The sequence below is a fragment of the Myodes glareolus genome, chromosome 18, assembly GCF_982192425.1.
Source record: "Myodes glareolus chromosome 18, mMyoGla1.1, whole genome shotgun sequence".
NCBI classification, from domain to species: domain Eukaryota; kingdom Metazoa; phylum Chordata; class Mammalia; order Rodentia; family Cricetidae; genus Myodes; species Myodes glareolus.
The window spans coordinates 46,732,800-46,748,134 of NC_142043.1; the positions used below are offsets into that span (position 1 = coordinate 46,732,800).

At 52.5% G+C, this 15,335-nt stretch overlaps 1 protein-coding gene across 1 annotated transcript in view; it reads right to left on the reverse strand.

Annotated features, from left to right (window-relative positions):
* Cdh23 (cadherin related 23) overlaps positions 1 to 15,335 on the reverse strand; it is a 368,288-nt gene that overhangs the window by 207,017 nt on the left and 145,936 nt on the right. The window contains exons 7-9 of the mRNA XM_087898136.1: positions 14,204 to 14,398; positions 10,682 to 10,810; positions 3,951 to 4,029 (exon numbers count right to left, since the gene is read on the reverse strand). Of these exons, the coding sequence (XP_087754262.1) occupies positions 3,951 to 4,029; positions 10,682 to 10,810; positions 14,204 to 14,398 (403 nt within the window). The remainder of the gene's footprint in view (positions 1 to 3,950; positions 4,030 to 10,681; positions 10,811 to 14,203; positions 14,399 to 15,335) is intronic.

Below are 15,335 nucleotides of genomic sequence, written 5' to 3' on the forward strand. Positions count from 1 at the left end.
TCGCAGAGGCCCATCATTGCACCATGCTCAGCAGGTGATGTCTGCCTGGGTGAGGGATGGGGTGCTCTAGTACAAGTGCCGATGTGGTTGTGGATGGACACTCACGGTTGTAAACAGAGCTGCTAACCTTAAAGCTTTCCACCTAGGCCTCCAGCAGGGCTCAGTAATAGAAGTGCGTGCGTGCATGTGTGTTTCCCCTCCTTTACTTGTATTCTCTATTTTCACATTATCGCTAGGGCCTGCTCATACCCTTTTAACTTTATTCTGGACCGTGATGCTACCTTGGTGGACTGTTAATGAACTAATATTTAATATTTGTGTCTTCCAATTCTGATCCAGATGACGGACTACCCTGGGAGGCCCTAGTCTGACCAGCCAGCCATGCCCAGGAACCCACTCGTTTTTTTCTTCAGGCTCTCAATCATCAGCCCTGTTACCTCTCTCTGATCTGCCTTCCATGTCTCCTCAGCCAAGCCCCCATAGGTCAGCTACATGCTAGGCCTGAAGTCTGGAGCTTCCGGGTACCCAGTGTGCCACCACAAGCTAGAAGCTGGGTGTGCTAGTCAGATTCCTGAGGTAATTCTACTTCTGCGCTTTCTCTTCCTAGAGGGAGGGAAATGCACAGCAGCTTAATCACAAGGCTTTGATGTGGGCTGCTGGATGGTCTCCCACGACGGCTGCCCTAGCAGGCTGTGGCCAGGGGCCTGACGTAGCTGCTGTTGTAGACGTGTGTGGGTTCATAAAGTCAGACTATAAATAACTATTCCCCATGTGTAGGAACGCACACTTGCATATGTGCATCAATTTTCCCTCCTAAACAATCTATTTTTTTAAAAAAAAAAAAAATCTCATCTGATAGCAAATCCAGGAAGGAGCCTAGCACCTCGCTGCCCTCCGCCATTGTGCCTGGCACGTCCCCTGTGTGATCCTGCAGATGAGGTTGATGTGCCGTAAGATGACGGGTGAAGGGTCAGAACCGACATACTTCCCATTTATTTTTTTATTCTAGACTATTCCTTCCTAAGCAGTCTACTTTTCTCTCTGTTCCCCGTCTGCCCTGCTTCACCCCACGAGTCCCTGGAGACCCTTAATCCTAATTACCTCCCGGATGTGCATCTTCAACACCACACCCGTCTATATGTAATTCACACATAAAGAGTAAGCTACGTTTCACCCTCCTAAGTAGGAAACTTCATGGCCTTGGTTCACAACATCGCCCGTGGAGCACACATGCATGGTGAGATCCTCAGTGTCACCTGTCCCCACCCCCAGCTCCTAACTCAGTAGGTTTAGAGGGGCCCGGATTTCACAGCTCTAGCAATTTCTTGGGTGATGCCAATGCCGCTGGTCTGGGGACCTTGGTTGTCGTAGATACTGAGTGTTCTTTGGAGCTCATGAGCTGGGGTTCGATGCCTGCTATGCCACTTAGTAGCTATGGCCCTTGGCCAAGAGAGGCACATGTCTTGTCTTTCCCTGTCTAGAAATGGATGAATGTCTGTCTCTCCTTCGTTGACTTTTAGGAAGGAGAACTTGTGGTCAGCCAGACCAGTTGGGGTCCTCCTCTCCTCAGTCTTTGGTGTGTGTGTGTGTGTGTGTGTGTGTGTGTGTGTGTGTGTGTGTGTGTACGCACACAGAGAGCAGATGAGGAAAGAGATACCAACTGCTATAAGAAATCCAGCCTCTTTTCCTTCTGTCTTTAAACTTGGTTTTCCTACTATCCCTCCTTTCCTTGCTCCCTCCCTGCTTGTTTTTTTTCAATTATTTTATTTTATTTTTGCAACAGAGCCTCATGTAGCCCAGGCTAGCCTCAAACTCACCCACCTGCTATTCAGTCAAGAATAACCTCCAACCTTTCTGATCCTTCTGCTTCCAGCGAGTGCTGATATCAGAGGTGTGTACCACCATGGCCAGTTTTATGTACCACTGGAAGGCTAAGCAAGCATCCGACTAACTGAGCTACATCCACAGCCCTAGGGTTCTTAACCTCATCTTATAGGTTAACACCATCAAGCCTGCAACAAGTTAAACATCGTTCTGAAATACAACTCTGGCCGGAAGCAAAGTATGTCCTCAAACCCACCAGTTTGGATGCTCCGTCCAGGGCTCTGCATGGGGAAGACAGCATTCCTTGCAGTAGGACTGTCCTGCTAGAGGAGGGATGTGGCTAGGCTACTCAGACTTCAGGCTGGGACAGGAGCCCTTAAAGGCCTTTGTAGCCTGGTATGGGAAGGATGATGTCCCTGGTGCCCAGGATGGCAGGCACAGGAAGACATGAGTTTCATGCCAAGTCCTCAGTGGGAAATAACCTTGTCATTCATCAGGCTCAGCATGGTCATAAGGGGCTGGGGACAAATTGATGGTGATGGAGCTATAACTTACCATGGAAGGCCTCTTTGTTCTCGGCAAAACAGAGGAATCATTAGTAGTGGGGAGAGCACTTGTGGGCTGATATAAATCCCCTTGCTTGTGGCTGATAAACAGCCCCGAGGGGACAGGGCCTCAGGTCTTGGTGGGTTAACTGCATGCACCGGTTCTGAGCCTGTGTGTACCTGGTGAGGGCAGGTGGGTCTTGACATAAACCCAGAGCCCTTACAACCAGCCCAGACTGCTGAGGCGCCTGAGGCTTAGGTGGCCCCCAGGACCCAAGAACAACAATCATTGCATGAGTATACATCAGGGTCTACTCTGGGCTGGTTCCTGTCCTGGGTACCAGAATGGGGACATGGTAGAAGGCATCAGAGGGATCCAGGGATGCAAGTACCAATTCCTATGGATGCTCAACCCAGACTGGCTGCATCTGCTCTCCTTTGGGGCTCATTGGGCTTACAGCATAATAAGAGCAAGTAACTGTAGGTTGCCTGAGGCCTGCAACACTCCTGGCCTCCTATGATCCTCGGGACATGAGAAGCTCTCCCTCCCACTGCAGCTGCCTCCACCCCCCTCACCCCATCAGTTGCAAATCAAGAGCAAATGCTTGCAAAGTGTTCTCCATGCTTTAACCAAGCTTGTCACAGGAGTAAGTCACATGATCTATAAACCACTTCGACACAAGTACTCTTCCTGTTCCCAATATATGAGTGACAAGTAAGGCAGGGACCCAACCAACAGAGCCGACTCAGGAGAGCCTCCCTCCCCCCTCTGGATCCCCATGCCTTTCTCTCTTTTGGGAAAAGCTCTGACGACGTCACTCTCTTTTCTTGGGGTGCAGGCTGGGGTGGCCTGACTCTCTCCTCCTCCTAATCTGTCTGGCTTGCCTGAATTCACCAGGATGACCCTTCAGAGACGGTGCACTGAACAGGGACACTGTGAGCGGGTGTGCAGGGAGTAGGGACGGAGCCAGCGTTTATGGGTGGGGGTAACTTAGCCTGTGGACAGCGCCTCAGAGCTGTCACGGGTTGGTCTCTGGGTGAGGCACGCCTGAGCTGGGCATCTTCTCACGCAGAGCTATCAATTAACTCAGCAGCTATTCGCCACGGCCAAGGGATCTATCGGTTGGGAGGGGGCCGCGGTGTCTCCCACTGTGATACCCTTGTGCTACCTGAATGCCTGTCAGCTGGAAGTGTGACTAGAACATGAAATCAGACAGGAGCGGTTCTATTTGTTCCAAAGTGATGTAAAAATTGCCACCTTTTCACCACACAAGAACAGAAATCCCAGCGCACCAAAGGAGGTGAGAGAAGGGTCACCACATTCCAGGCTCGGAGCCCCAGAAGTCCCGCAGCTTCAGACCTTGGACGGTAGCACACATTCCTCTTCCCAGGGCCCCCAGACACCACAGCCTTTTAACCCTGTTCCTTCCTTTTACGTTCGTTCCCTTCCTTCGCAAGGACTGTAACTAGAGAGACAGGTCTGAAATGCCATTCCATGTAGTCCACGGCTCTTTGAGCCTGAGCCCCCATCAGCAGTGGCTCTCTCGGGATGTGGGACAAACACCGCAGACTTGGGCTTACCTGAGACAATCGTGTAGCCAATCCCCCGGGGTCTCCCTTTATCCTGGTCCACAGCAGTGATCACCCGAACAGTAGTGCCCTGGTTGGGGGAGAGAAGGGACTTGAGTTCAGTCACACCTACTTTCCAGACTGCTACCTTTCTTTGTGGGTGTTCTAGCATTCTTACTTTCCCTCTCCAGGCCAACTCCCAGCTACAGAGCTTACCCGGGAAGTGGGAACCACGTGACATTGCTCCTGACTCCAGGGACTTTGCCTTCAGCCCCCATCCCCTCACAACATTGATGGTCAAGGGACTGGGAGCTGAGGGAGTCAGGAAAGGGAGTATGGACTTTCTCCTCCCAGAGCAAAGGGTCAAGGACAGGCCATAGATGGACAATTGCTGTACACATCTGGGGGTGATGAGATGGACGACGCACAGGAAAGCATGAGTATCCACCTAGTTCACCCGGAAGAGCCTGGAAAGGGGTGTCCAGATGGCAGCCTTTAGGATGGACTGCGAGGAATTAGCAGGAGTTCTTCGAGGAAAGAAGAAGAAAGGGAGAAGGTACAAGACAGGCCAGGGCTTGGCTGTGTGTACTTCCAGGGAGGGATGTTGGGAAGTAACCGTTCACTGATGGCAGTTCATTGAATGAACAAACAAATGTACGCAAGGAAGAAACTGACGTTATCATCACCATGGCCACCACCTGCTGAGCTGTCCTTTGCCAGGAGCAACTGCCACCTCCCTCTCCAGGCTCCCTCACACCACTGCGTAGGTCGGCTGTCCCTGTGCACCCTGTACCTGAGGGTTATATCCTAGAAGGCTTCCCTGGGTGATGGACAGTTAGACAGGCCCTGCTTCCATCTTTTGGGAGGGTGGAAGTATCCTCCCAGCACTCACAAGTCTAAAAGGGGCTCTTGTGGCCTTGTCTGCATCTCCCTCCTTCACCTTCACCTTCCCCCATTCACCCTGAGGGGCAAGCACATCCCTCCCAGTCCTCCCAGGCTAGCTGTGAAGACACAGCAGGAGCTGCAGCCTCCTCCTGCAGACAGCACTGCTCTTCCCAAATGCCTTTCCAGCCTCCCTTAGCCTAGAGTGCAGAAGACGGAATGCCTCCAAGCTCGCTGAGGGAATGTGGGACTCTCTCAGGATGTGTGCAGAGGCCAGACCATATGGCAAGCAGGCCCAGCCCTTCTTCATCCTCTCACCTAGGGAGCAAGAGTTCTGGCTGGATCCTCTGAGCTTGTTAAGGAGTTGAATAGGCTATGAGAAGAACCAAGTGGCCACACTGAAAAGCACACCTCCCTAGACACAGAGGGTTGCTTTAAATGCTGGCCCAATGAACTCAGGTGCCCCATCCGCCCAATGTCCTAAAACCTGGCCCTTTTCCACAGCTGAAGAAACAGAGGCAGAAAGCTGAGAGCCTCCTGGAGATCCCAGACAGGGCAGGGAGTGAGTGAACAGGAAGCCAGCCCTTATTTAAACGCTCTGGCTCTAACGTTCCTGCCCACCAGGTACGGAGGCAGCTGCAGGGTTCTGCTATAATAATGCCAATGTCATTTCCGAATGCCACTGCTCTGTGTCAGGAACTATTCTGAGCACTGGCTCCTGTGGAATTTGGAAATGCCTACATGCCAGCCATCCCCGGAGATGCCATGTGTTCTGGACTGATCAGGGGCCAAGGGGTGGTCACAGGGTAGACTGATCACTTCGCCCTCCCAAGCTTCCTCTCATGGAGCCTGGGGGGCCCCGGACTCATGGCTACATGGAGGCCTCAGGGAAGCCCAGCTCTATACTTGAAGGACCTACACAGCTCCTCCCATCATCCCACTGAAGGCTCTTTTGGGGGGCCTGCCCACCTAGGGGTTCACTATTCATCAGGGGAGGCCTGGTCTGTCCCCAGAGGTGGTCCTAAGGGAATACCGCTATCCTAAAGCTTCAGCTTCCAGAACTGGCTTTCTAGACGTGGGGACTCACCTGCCAGGGCGACTAAACTCAGAGGTCACTAGAGCTTCAGGGCAGAGTTACTAAACAATACACCAGGTAGGTTGGGCTGGGTTCAAGGGGACAGGGTAAGGCAACTTTGCTGGTCTTTTCAGAGATGTCTGTGACCCAAGAGCCCTTCAGTCCTCAGACCCCTGTGGGTGCCATCCGCATGGGCATTCAGACCTGGAATGTAGATCAGGGTACCCTTGGGTGGGTGGGGGAACATAGCAGAACTGGCTATTTGGGACATGAGGAAGAGGGGTCCCTCTCCCAGACAAAGTTGGACCCAAGACTCTGCCGAGCAAGCTCTGCCAGGCTCTCAATCAGGTTCGGGGTTTCATCTCTTTTTGGGTAAATAAATCCACTTTTAATAAAACTCTGAGCTTTTAATACAAGTGCAGACAGAAGGCCTGGAAACGTTATGAGAAGGAATTAACAAGGAGGTATGGGGGCTCTGGGGAGCCCACGGCTCTTGTTTCAGAGTCTCGGTGATTATATTTTCAATATACTGCAACTTATTTCCAAAGACGAGGACTGGGGAGGAAGTGTAGTGTGCCAGCACAGAGCTGGGCCTCTGAGGATGAGTCCACGCCTACAGCTTATGGCTCTGTGGGAGGCGAAGGCCCTGGGAGGCCCGACCAGGAGGGTGGGTGGGAGCTCTGGCTCCAGCTAGGGGGCTGAAGACAGGCCCCCTGCTGAGTGATTCTTCCCTTCCCCAAGCACTTGCTTTGTGAGGAGGAGAAGGTGACCTTCTGGGAAGCAAGGTGCAGGTGACAGGCTTGCTAGGTCCTGACTCCTTGTGACAAGCAGAGAAGCAGAGGTGGTTAAGCGTTTGAGTCCTGTAACTTTAGATATCCTACACATCTTGGTTTTCCATCTATAAAATGGGTGTAAGAGGCTCCACTGTCCAGCAACAAATATGTATAGTCATACATATGAACACACACACACACACACAGGGGGGGGGATATAAATGACACTATAAATTTGGCCCTAGAGAGCTGCTGTGAACACCTAATGAAACCCTGGGTACCTTGCCTGGGACTATGCATACATTCGCAAACAATTCCAGCTAGTTTGGACCTGTGACGTTGCACACGATAAGTTCTATTCTCTAGCTAAGGAGTTTTTTTTCTACATTTGAACAGCTGGTGCCCCACGAGGAAGAGCCAGTTAAGTGAGCATCTCCTGGGTACCAACCATGTGCCAGGCATGATGCGTGTGCAGAGATTCTCCTGACCCCTCCCCTGCAAAGGAAGACATATTCCTGTAGCTTTTAGGAATTTTCTTAAGCTCAACAGGCGTGATGGGTAGGCAGAGTATCAGTAACTGGGAAAAGGAAGGTTAAACTTGGAATGAGATGCCCGCTCTAGCAGAGACTGTAGGATCAGGACTCCGACTGGTGGACAGGAAGTGGGGCATGAGCTCGGACTTCGCTAGAAAGAACCAGGTCTCTTTCCTCTGGGGCCCATCCCCAGAGAAGTGGCTGAAGCGGGGACCAGACTGGACCGGTGCTGGGTCTCAGAGACCACTACCAATCTCATTCTCTGCAAGCTTAGCTGGGACACCCCAGCCCCCATTTCTCTGACACGATTAAGGTGACATGCAGTTTGCTTTGGAGGTGTGGGGAGGGGACTTCACTGGGGCGGGGGCTGGCTGGTGGGGACAGCTGGGGACTTCCGACGAGAGCTGCCACAGCAGATTCTGAGGCAGAAAATCCTATTTCTCAGTCCTTAATTCCAGTCAATTCCAGTCAAAGGGCTGATAGGCATCGCCGGCAGTAATTTGTGCAGTCTATCCGCTCTTTTCACCTTCTGTCGGGCCCCTCACTGACGGGCAGGCTGACATGCTGCCGTTCGAGTGAGGAAATTAAAATTTGATGCAATAATCCCAAATAAGAAGGATTTTATTAGGTAATATATACACTTTAGATGAAGCTTGCTAGCCTGATACACTGATAGAGGGAGGTATACATGCTGGGAACCACAGATAAAGAGGGGGAGCCGGGAGGGTGGGGCGGGGTCTTGACATGGCCCCAGGAAGCAGCAGAGATAGCACTGGGCATGAGGGGATGCCTGGGTTCTCCAGTCTGGGATACTGAACAGACCATGCCGGCCCAGCGAAGGAATTGGGTGTGTTGGAATCATCCCGCCACACTGAAGGGACACGGAGATCCAGATCAAGGCTTGGGAACTGATTAGCAGCCTGGAGACATCGGGCCTGGAGCATGTGGGGACTGGCTTGGAGGAGAAAGGCTCTACAGGATGGGAAAAACCGGGGTTCCTTTTCCAGCGAAGGGAGAAGCAGATCCATGCAAACGCTATGGGGCTGGTCAATGCCCAGAGAGGCTGGAACCCAGCTCACTGCTTGGTCTGTCTTCCTCTACCGGGCCACAACCCTTGTGAAAGGGACTTATCATGCCCTCACAGCGTGGGTGCGCTTGCTCCCCCACACTGGCAGACAACAGGCAACACAACCACAAAAAGAAATGTTGAGATCTCTGAGATAGAGAAGACAATCACATGACAAGCCGCAGAGGGGCCTGAGGACAGTGGGTATGAAGGAAGACACACATCTGGTCTGCTTCATGCAATCCTCTAGAAAGGAAGGGCATAGCTTACCTAGCCCAGGGCCCTACATACTGGGACACCTAATAAATACCTGGGAGATGGATCTGAGGCTGAAGGAGTGAGTGAGTGCACGCAGGGGCAGAGGAAAACTCTGATATCTGACATAGACACCTGTGTAAGCTATGAAGGCATTGCCACGGGCACTCAGAAGACGCTTGGGTCAAAGACACAGTCTTGTGACTATCTCATGAAGCAAGGGCTAAATACCTCATCTCATGGCTAACGGACACAAGGAGTCATCAGCCACCACAGCTTGATGTCTGTGAGAACGGGTTCTCTCAGGAACCCCCTGCCCTGCCCCATTTCCCAGGGTCTGTGTAGACAGCAGTGTGGCTTCACAGGGTCCCTCTGGGGACACAGCCAATGTGGTGCCAGCATGCACCAATCAAGTTGGCCTTAAGCATCTTCCCCATACTCCTTCTTGGACACAGAGTGTGTGGGGAGAGCCCAGAGTATCCCGAGCTGATGTTCCAGAGACAGGATCTGGATTGCTGAGGCTATGCTCCTATATGAACATTACAGGAGAGATGGGATTGACCTATGTAACTTCGAAGTCAGTTGGATTGCAGTGGAGAGGGGTGTCTCACTCTGAGACGAGTGACAAGCCAGGGAGAGGGGAGCTGGGAACTCAAGGTCAGAGGGTCTCTGTGTTGGTAATGAGAGCAAGTAAAAGGGTGAGCTGAGTGGCAGGGCAAGAGGGCCGAGATGACCAGAACCTGAGTTCATTCATTCATTCATTCATTCATTCCAAAGATGCTTCTCAAATCCCACTACACCACATCCATCAAAGACCACCTCTGCTGAACCTTGATACCAGGCAAGCATAGCGGCAGATGCTTTCAAGCTCTGAGCACTCAGAATAAGGAGCCAGAGCTAGAGAGAGGTGGCAGGCCTGGAATTGTCTGAAGATGGCAGTCAGGTCTGGCCTAAGGTTGAGACGCAGGACTGGCAATAGTGGGTTTGGTGGCAGAAAGGAAGGAGAAGTCCCTGGATCCGGGTGGACTGAGCACCTGCAGCCCGGACCTCAGAAGCTGCCACCCTGATATACCTAGGACGCCGAGAACGGGAGTAGTGAGCCTGAGATGACACCGCCTGTTCTCCAAGCAGCTCCAGACACCCATGGCAGCAAGAGGATAAGCATCTTGCTGGCAACTCTTCATTCCTATCTGGCCCCCAAAGCAAGTGACCAGACGCCAGCTCCACACCTTTGGTGCCAAGGATGCCTGAAGTCAGAACAACCATAGCACCCAAACAGGGCCAGCTACCGTGGCTGTACTGGCTTAGGGACTCTGTTCATACCGACCTCTCCCCATGTTTGGGGCTTTGAGTAGTTCAGGGGACAGGGTAAGGCTCTGAGTATCTCTAGTCTCCAGGGGTCCCCCTCACTTTCCCTTTGAGGTAAGCCCTTCCTTACTTTTCACAAACACTCCCCCAAGATGCATGTTGAAGCATCTGTCTGGGGAGGCACCTCACTGTCCTTCATCAGCTCATAGCAAGCATTCCCCTCCAGTCTGCAGAAGAACGAGGTGGCTATCACAGCAGTGATAATCACCCATATTTTAGCCAGGGCTCCAGCCAGGCCCCTGTGGAGTGACCACGGCCTATTTGTGTCCTGAGACCTGCACTGGATCGGGGACAGCTGTTTAGTTCCAGAGGAACCAAAGGATAGGCCTGTGACATAAATACAAAATCAGACATCTCCCCTGAAACCTGACCTTGAGGCCCCCCCCAAAGAAGGAGTCATTATGGAGGACAGACGGCTCCATGAGCTCTAAAGAATAGATTGGACTTGAGAGAGGAGCCTAGTAATAGAAGGAAGCTGTGTCATTGTGGGTGGGCGCGTGGCCAAGGGGGGCAGCAGGTCTGTGGAGAACATGACCAAGCAGCAAGGAGGTCTGGCTGAGCCTAGATCCACATCCACCCCCAGCACAGGCTGGAGTGCTCATGGGTATCACTGCTCATAAATCAGTTCCCTTACGGTCAGTCATACGTAGCTCTTTGTCCCACGGTACCTTCTGGGGAGCATCAGAGAGATGGAAGATAGCGTAATGCACAAAGTACCTGGGGTCTCCACTGTCCCTCACAGGGATTAGGGGCAGGGAAAGGCCACCACTGGGACTGCGGGCAGGGCTTACCGGAGGAGAATGCTCGTAGATATTAGTGCTGTAGGGCAGGTTGATGAAGATGGGGTCCATGTCCTGCACATCCGTGATGATGATGGCCAGGTTGGCTAATGTAGACAGGGGTCTGGTCTTGTCTTGATCCTTGGGAGACACAGAGAGAAAGACAGCGAGAGGACACAGTGTTGGGTTAGAAGGCCACTGTGAACACGCATGCATACATGCATAGGGTGGTAGTGTGTGATCCCTGTGTTTACAAATACACACATGACCTCTGCACTCCTACAGGGAGTCTCAAGAGCACTAAGGCTCTTTGGCGATCCCTGAGATGTTCAAGAAAATGGAAGCAGGACATCCTGGAGAGCGGCTTGGGCTGAGGCTGATCTGTTGATTGCAGGGCCGTCGGTCTAGGACTAGTTCTCCTGAAAGCCAGGTGGGCGGGGCCATTAGCTTGGATAGGAATGGCTCTGTTCTCAGCTCCTTTGTCTGTTCATCCAGGGCCACTGGCCCCCATCTCAGGACAGAGGACACTAAGATGAGGCCCTTCACCTACACAGGTTCCTCTGACTCTGCTAGGCATTTGCCAGGCAGTAACTTTCCCAATCAAACCAGCAGGGGGAGCTCCAGGGCTCGTACCATCTGGGGGCCTCCTCGAAGCAGTGCTGAGAGAAGTCAGGAAGGCCATGCATAACCCCAGGGGCAGGGCAGGCAATATTAAGCCACTAAACTCAGAAACCTGGTCCTATAAAGCTCACTAAGAAAGGAACACTAAAGCCCGTGTTCTAAGACCCTAAATGTTCAGCAGACTGAGGTCTGTGTAACATCCCAACACAACCAGCTAGCAAGACCCAATGATAACAAGGACAGTCATGTCTACCCGCTTAGTACTCACCCCACTCACTCATGTGCCCTGCCTTATATATTATTGTCACATGTTAGGCTTTTAGATAGACACACACAGAGACAAAGAGACAGATACAGAGAGAGAGAGACAGAGACAGAGACAGAGAAAGACAGAGAGGGATTTGTGCACAGACACACTGCTAAGGAACACAAGTCATTTCACATAGAAGCATCTGCCTTTAGCAGCCTTGACTTGGGGCCTCACATCAGCCAGTCTCCAGCTTGTAAAACAAACAGCCATAGCACTTTTGTGAAATGAACGGCTCCAGGGAAGGACTCCAGTGGCCCTTGGGCTAAGGAATTCTGCTGGTACTTGAGGACTAACCGCCTCTATCCAGTTAGCTTGGCCTTGGTTTCACTGGGCCATGCCTCACATTACACGAAGCCTCACACTGGCCTCTGCCCTCCACAGATGGCTCTGTGGATCCTATGAGGAGAAAGACTGTCCCTGGTTGTCCCTCATAGACCCCAGGGACAGTCAAGGAGGACACAGGAGAACTGCTGAGGATGGGAGAGGCGAGAGCCTCACACACACACACACGAAGCATCAAGTATGGGGTGGGGTGCACAGTACCTGGCCAGGGGCCTGAAAGACCACATAGCATGAAGGGGAGTCCCCAGGAGGACTGATCTCTCGGGTAGGAGATACTGTGGTTTTGGCTTGTGGCTACCAGACTTTTACCAGGTACCAGGTAGCCAGCCTGGTACTTGATATCCTTATCCCGCCCTTGTAGCTACATCCTGTTCTTTCTGTAGTTGTGTTAATGTAGACCATGCTGGACTCTATGACAGGGAAGGAGGGATGGATGGAGTTATATCTGGCTCCCAGAAACGGCCCTGGGATCTGTGGCTCCTGCTCTTTTGCTGGGACACATGCAGAACCACCATGTTGGGGAAGTGCCCAGTAGCCAACGGCTACTCACCAGCACTAGGAACACCTGGTAGCAGCTTGTCCAGGGACTAAGCAGGCAGCTATATCATCCAGGAAGTCCTGACCCTACTCAGGGCCTGACTGTTGGTAGATTACCAGCAATCTCGCTGTATTTGTCCTCCCAGTACAAGCTTGGCCTCTGGATAGACCACCCACACTCCTGTTCATGCTCTGGTCTAATCCTACATCCCAAAGCCATTTGTGTGCTGGGTAGAGATTATCCCAAAGGACGGATTCAAGGGGAAAGAGAGCAGGCACCTGCATGCTTCCAGGCCCAGGTGTGTACACCGGATGGAGTGACAGGGAAAGAGGAGGGGACACAGATGCTGCTAGTGGGTGCGCCCCAAAAGGGGACCCCAGACTTACAAGTCTCCTCCACTCCCAAGTCGGTTTTATTTTATTTTTTATTTAGACCTCTTCCTAGGAAACTAATATGTAATTAGGAGAGAAAATAGAAACTCTTGGCAGAGACCTCCCAGAGAATCAGGCAAGAAGTTGGTTTTTCCTGGCTCTAGGAGTCTCTTCAAGTCTTAGCCAAGACTGAGGGAAAAGCTCTATCTTTCAAAACTCAACCTAAGCCAGATGCAGGGAACTGGGATGTCAGCTGCCATGTGGAGTCTGGGGTTGGCTGTTTACCCTGCAGCCACATGGTGGTAAAGCCCTCTGAAGGCTCACAGGGCCAGGGGCAGGTTGCCCTCTCTGCATCAGTAGGGAGCCTGGGCTGGGTGCCCTCTTTTGAGCAGTAGGGGGCAAGACTTTGTGTTATAGGTGAGGCCAGTGGACCATGGAGGAAGAAAGGGTTCCATAACTTCTTTGTTCTTAGCCTGTGCTCTGCAAACAGACCCAAAGGACAACAGAGTGTTGGGGGTCACTTCTAGCTTTGCAGGCCACTGAAAAGACAGTTGTGCTCCCAGGGGGTTGCTGGAATGAGGGCACACAGGGCTACATATGGCTGACTTAGCCCACAGCCCCTCACAATAGCTAGCGTCAAAGGCCCAAGTGCATGCTGGGGACTCAGACTCCTGGCCATGGAGCATGGCAACCAGAGCCCAAAGTCAGACAAAGCTTTGGATTCCCATTTCCCCTCTCTTAATCAACTGTTGGAGTCTCAATGTTGTCATCCACAAAATGGGCTGAATGCTCCTCCTCTGTCCTGAACTGGCCCATCTTGCAATTCCCTGGGACTGGGTAGGAAGCTTGGCACAGTGGGCATTCCTTGGTGGGGAAGCATTACCACACTATGGGGTTTTGGTGAGAGGTCTGGACTTCTCTGCCCTTGCTTGCTGGGTAGTGTCGGGGCACATCTGTGTGGACAACCCTAATCTGTTTCCCAGAGGCACCGGCACTGACTGTCCTAAGGATGTTGCCAGTGCAAGTTAAGCAATGGTATTCATGGGTGACTTGGGTAAACCACTGAATTGCCCCTCTGCCTCAGTCTTCCTGTCGGTATCTGTAAGATGGGCATCTCAACCATACTCATGAGGTAGGGATGTCTGAAGGTTAATGGAAAGTCTATTTGGGCTCTGAGGACAATGCCAGGGGCACGGTGACACCACCTGTTTACTAAGGCCACCATCACCATATTCTTTACTGTAAATCCTCGAGGGGCATGGAGCTAAATCAAGTCTCCTTGGAATATCCTGTTTCCTTCTAGATGAGAAGAAGCAGATGGCAGGCACTGGAGGCCCAGGGCGGTGACTCACCGTGGCGTTGACTGTGAGCTGGTACGCCTGCGTGACCTCGTAGTCCAGCTCTCGGGTCACGGTGACGATGCCTCGGGCACTGTCGATGGCAAAGAACTGAGATGGGGGCTGGAAGGAGTAGAGGACGCTGCCGCCGGCACCCAGGTCAGGATCGGTAGCGTTGACGATGAAGATGGGCGTCCCCACTGGTGTATTCTGGGTGACAGCAAAGTAAATAAGAGGTTGAGTCTCACTTCACCGGAAGCAGCTGCTCCCATCAGCCGCCATTCCTCCGGTCCCGCAAAGGCCATTAACCGCGCCCCTGCAGCCAACCAAACCCAGCCTGTCATTTCCATTCTAAGCGGGTTCGGAGGAATGTAAAATGCATGATTTCTTTTTTCCCCTTTTTGATGGCCTCCTGGTGGCTGTAAGAGCACTGGGCTCCAAAGACGACCTGCTTATCCCAGAGTCCTGGAAGAGGGGCCTTTTGGTCCCCAAACCCATTTCTTGGTGGATCCGCTTCCTTCGTCCAGAGCCCCTTGGTTGCCCAAGCTGCAACAGATTGCCCTGGAGGGTGACTAGGAACCTGCCTGTGGGGAATCTGCCAAGGGCAAGCGAGAGTGGGAGGTGTGTACCTGGATTTAGCGTGGGGGGGGGGGGGAGCATGGAGGCTCCAAGGGGAGGGGCCTCCCCTGCCACCCTGTCAGCTGAGTATCTGTAGGTTGCCTAGGCTGGCACTGCCTCCAAGGAGCATTCCAGGATGTTGTAACTCTTGTTCTACCATTCATGTAAGCCCTTGTCCCTTTTTGACTCAGAGTGGCTGGTGAAGGCCACTTCCTCATGAGGCTGGGATGGGGCTTCCACATTCCCTGGGAAGTTGTATACTGTCCCGGTTTATATGCCCTGTAATCCACCACCCTGGCTGTGTGCCTCAGCCAGTTCTCACCCTCCCTCCCAGCCTGCAGTTCCATTGGCCTCGGAGGATGCTTGGCACACAGACTAGTTAGTGAACAGCCCCGGGAAAACACGGTCAGACCTCGGCAGCACTAAGTGGTTATATTCTGAGCATCTGCTATACCGCCTACCCCTGTGTACCCTTGTCTCCACAGTGCCTGCTCACCATTGGCCACATGGATTTCTCTACACTATAGAA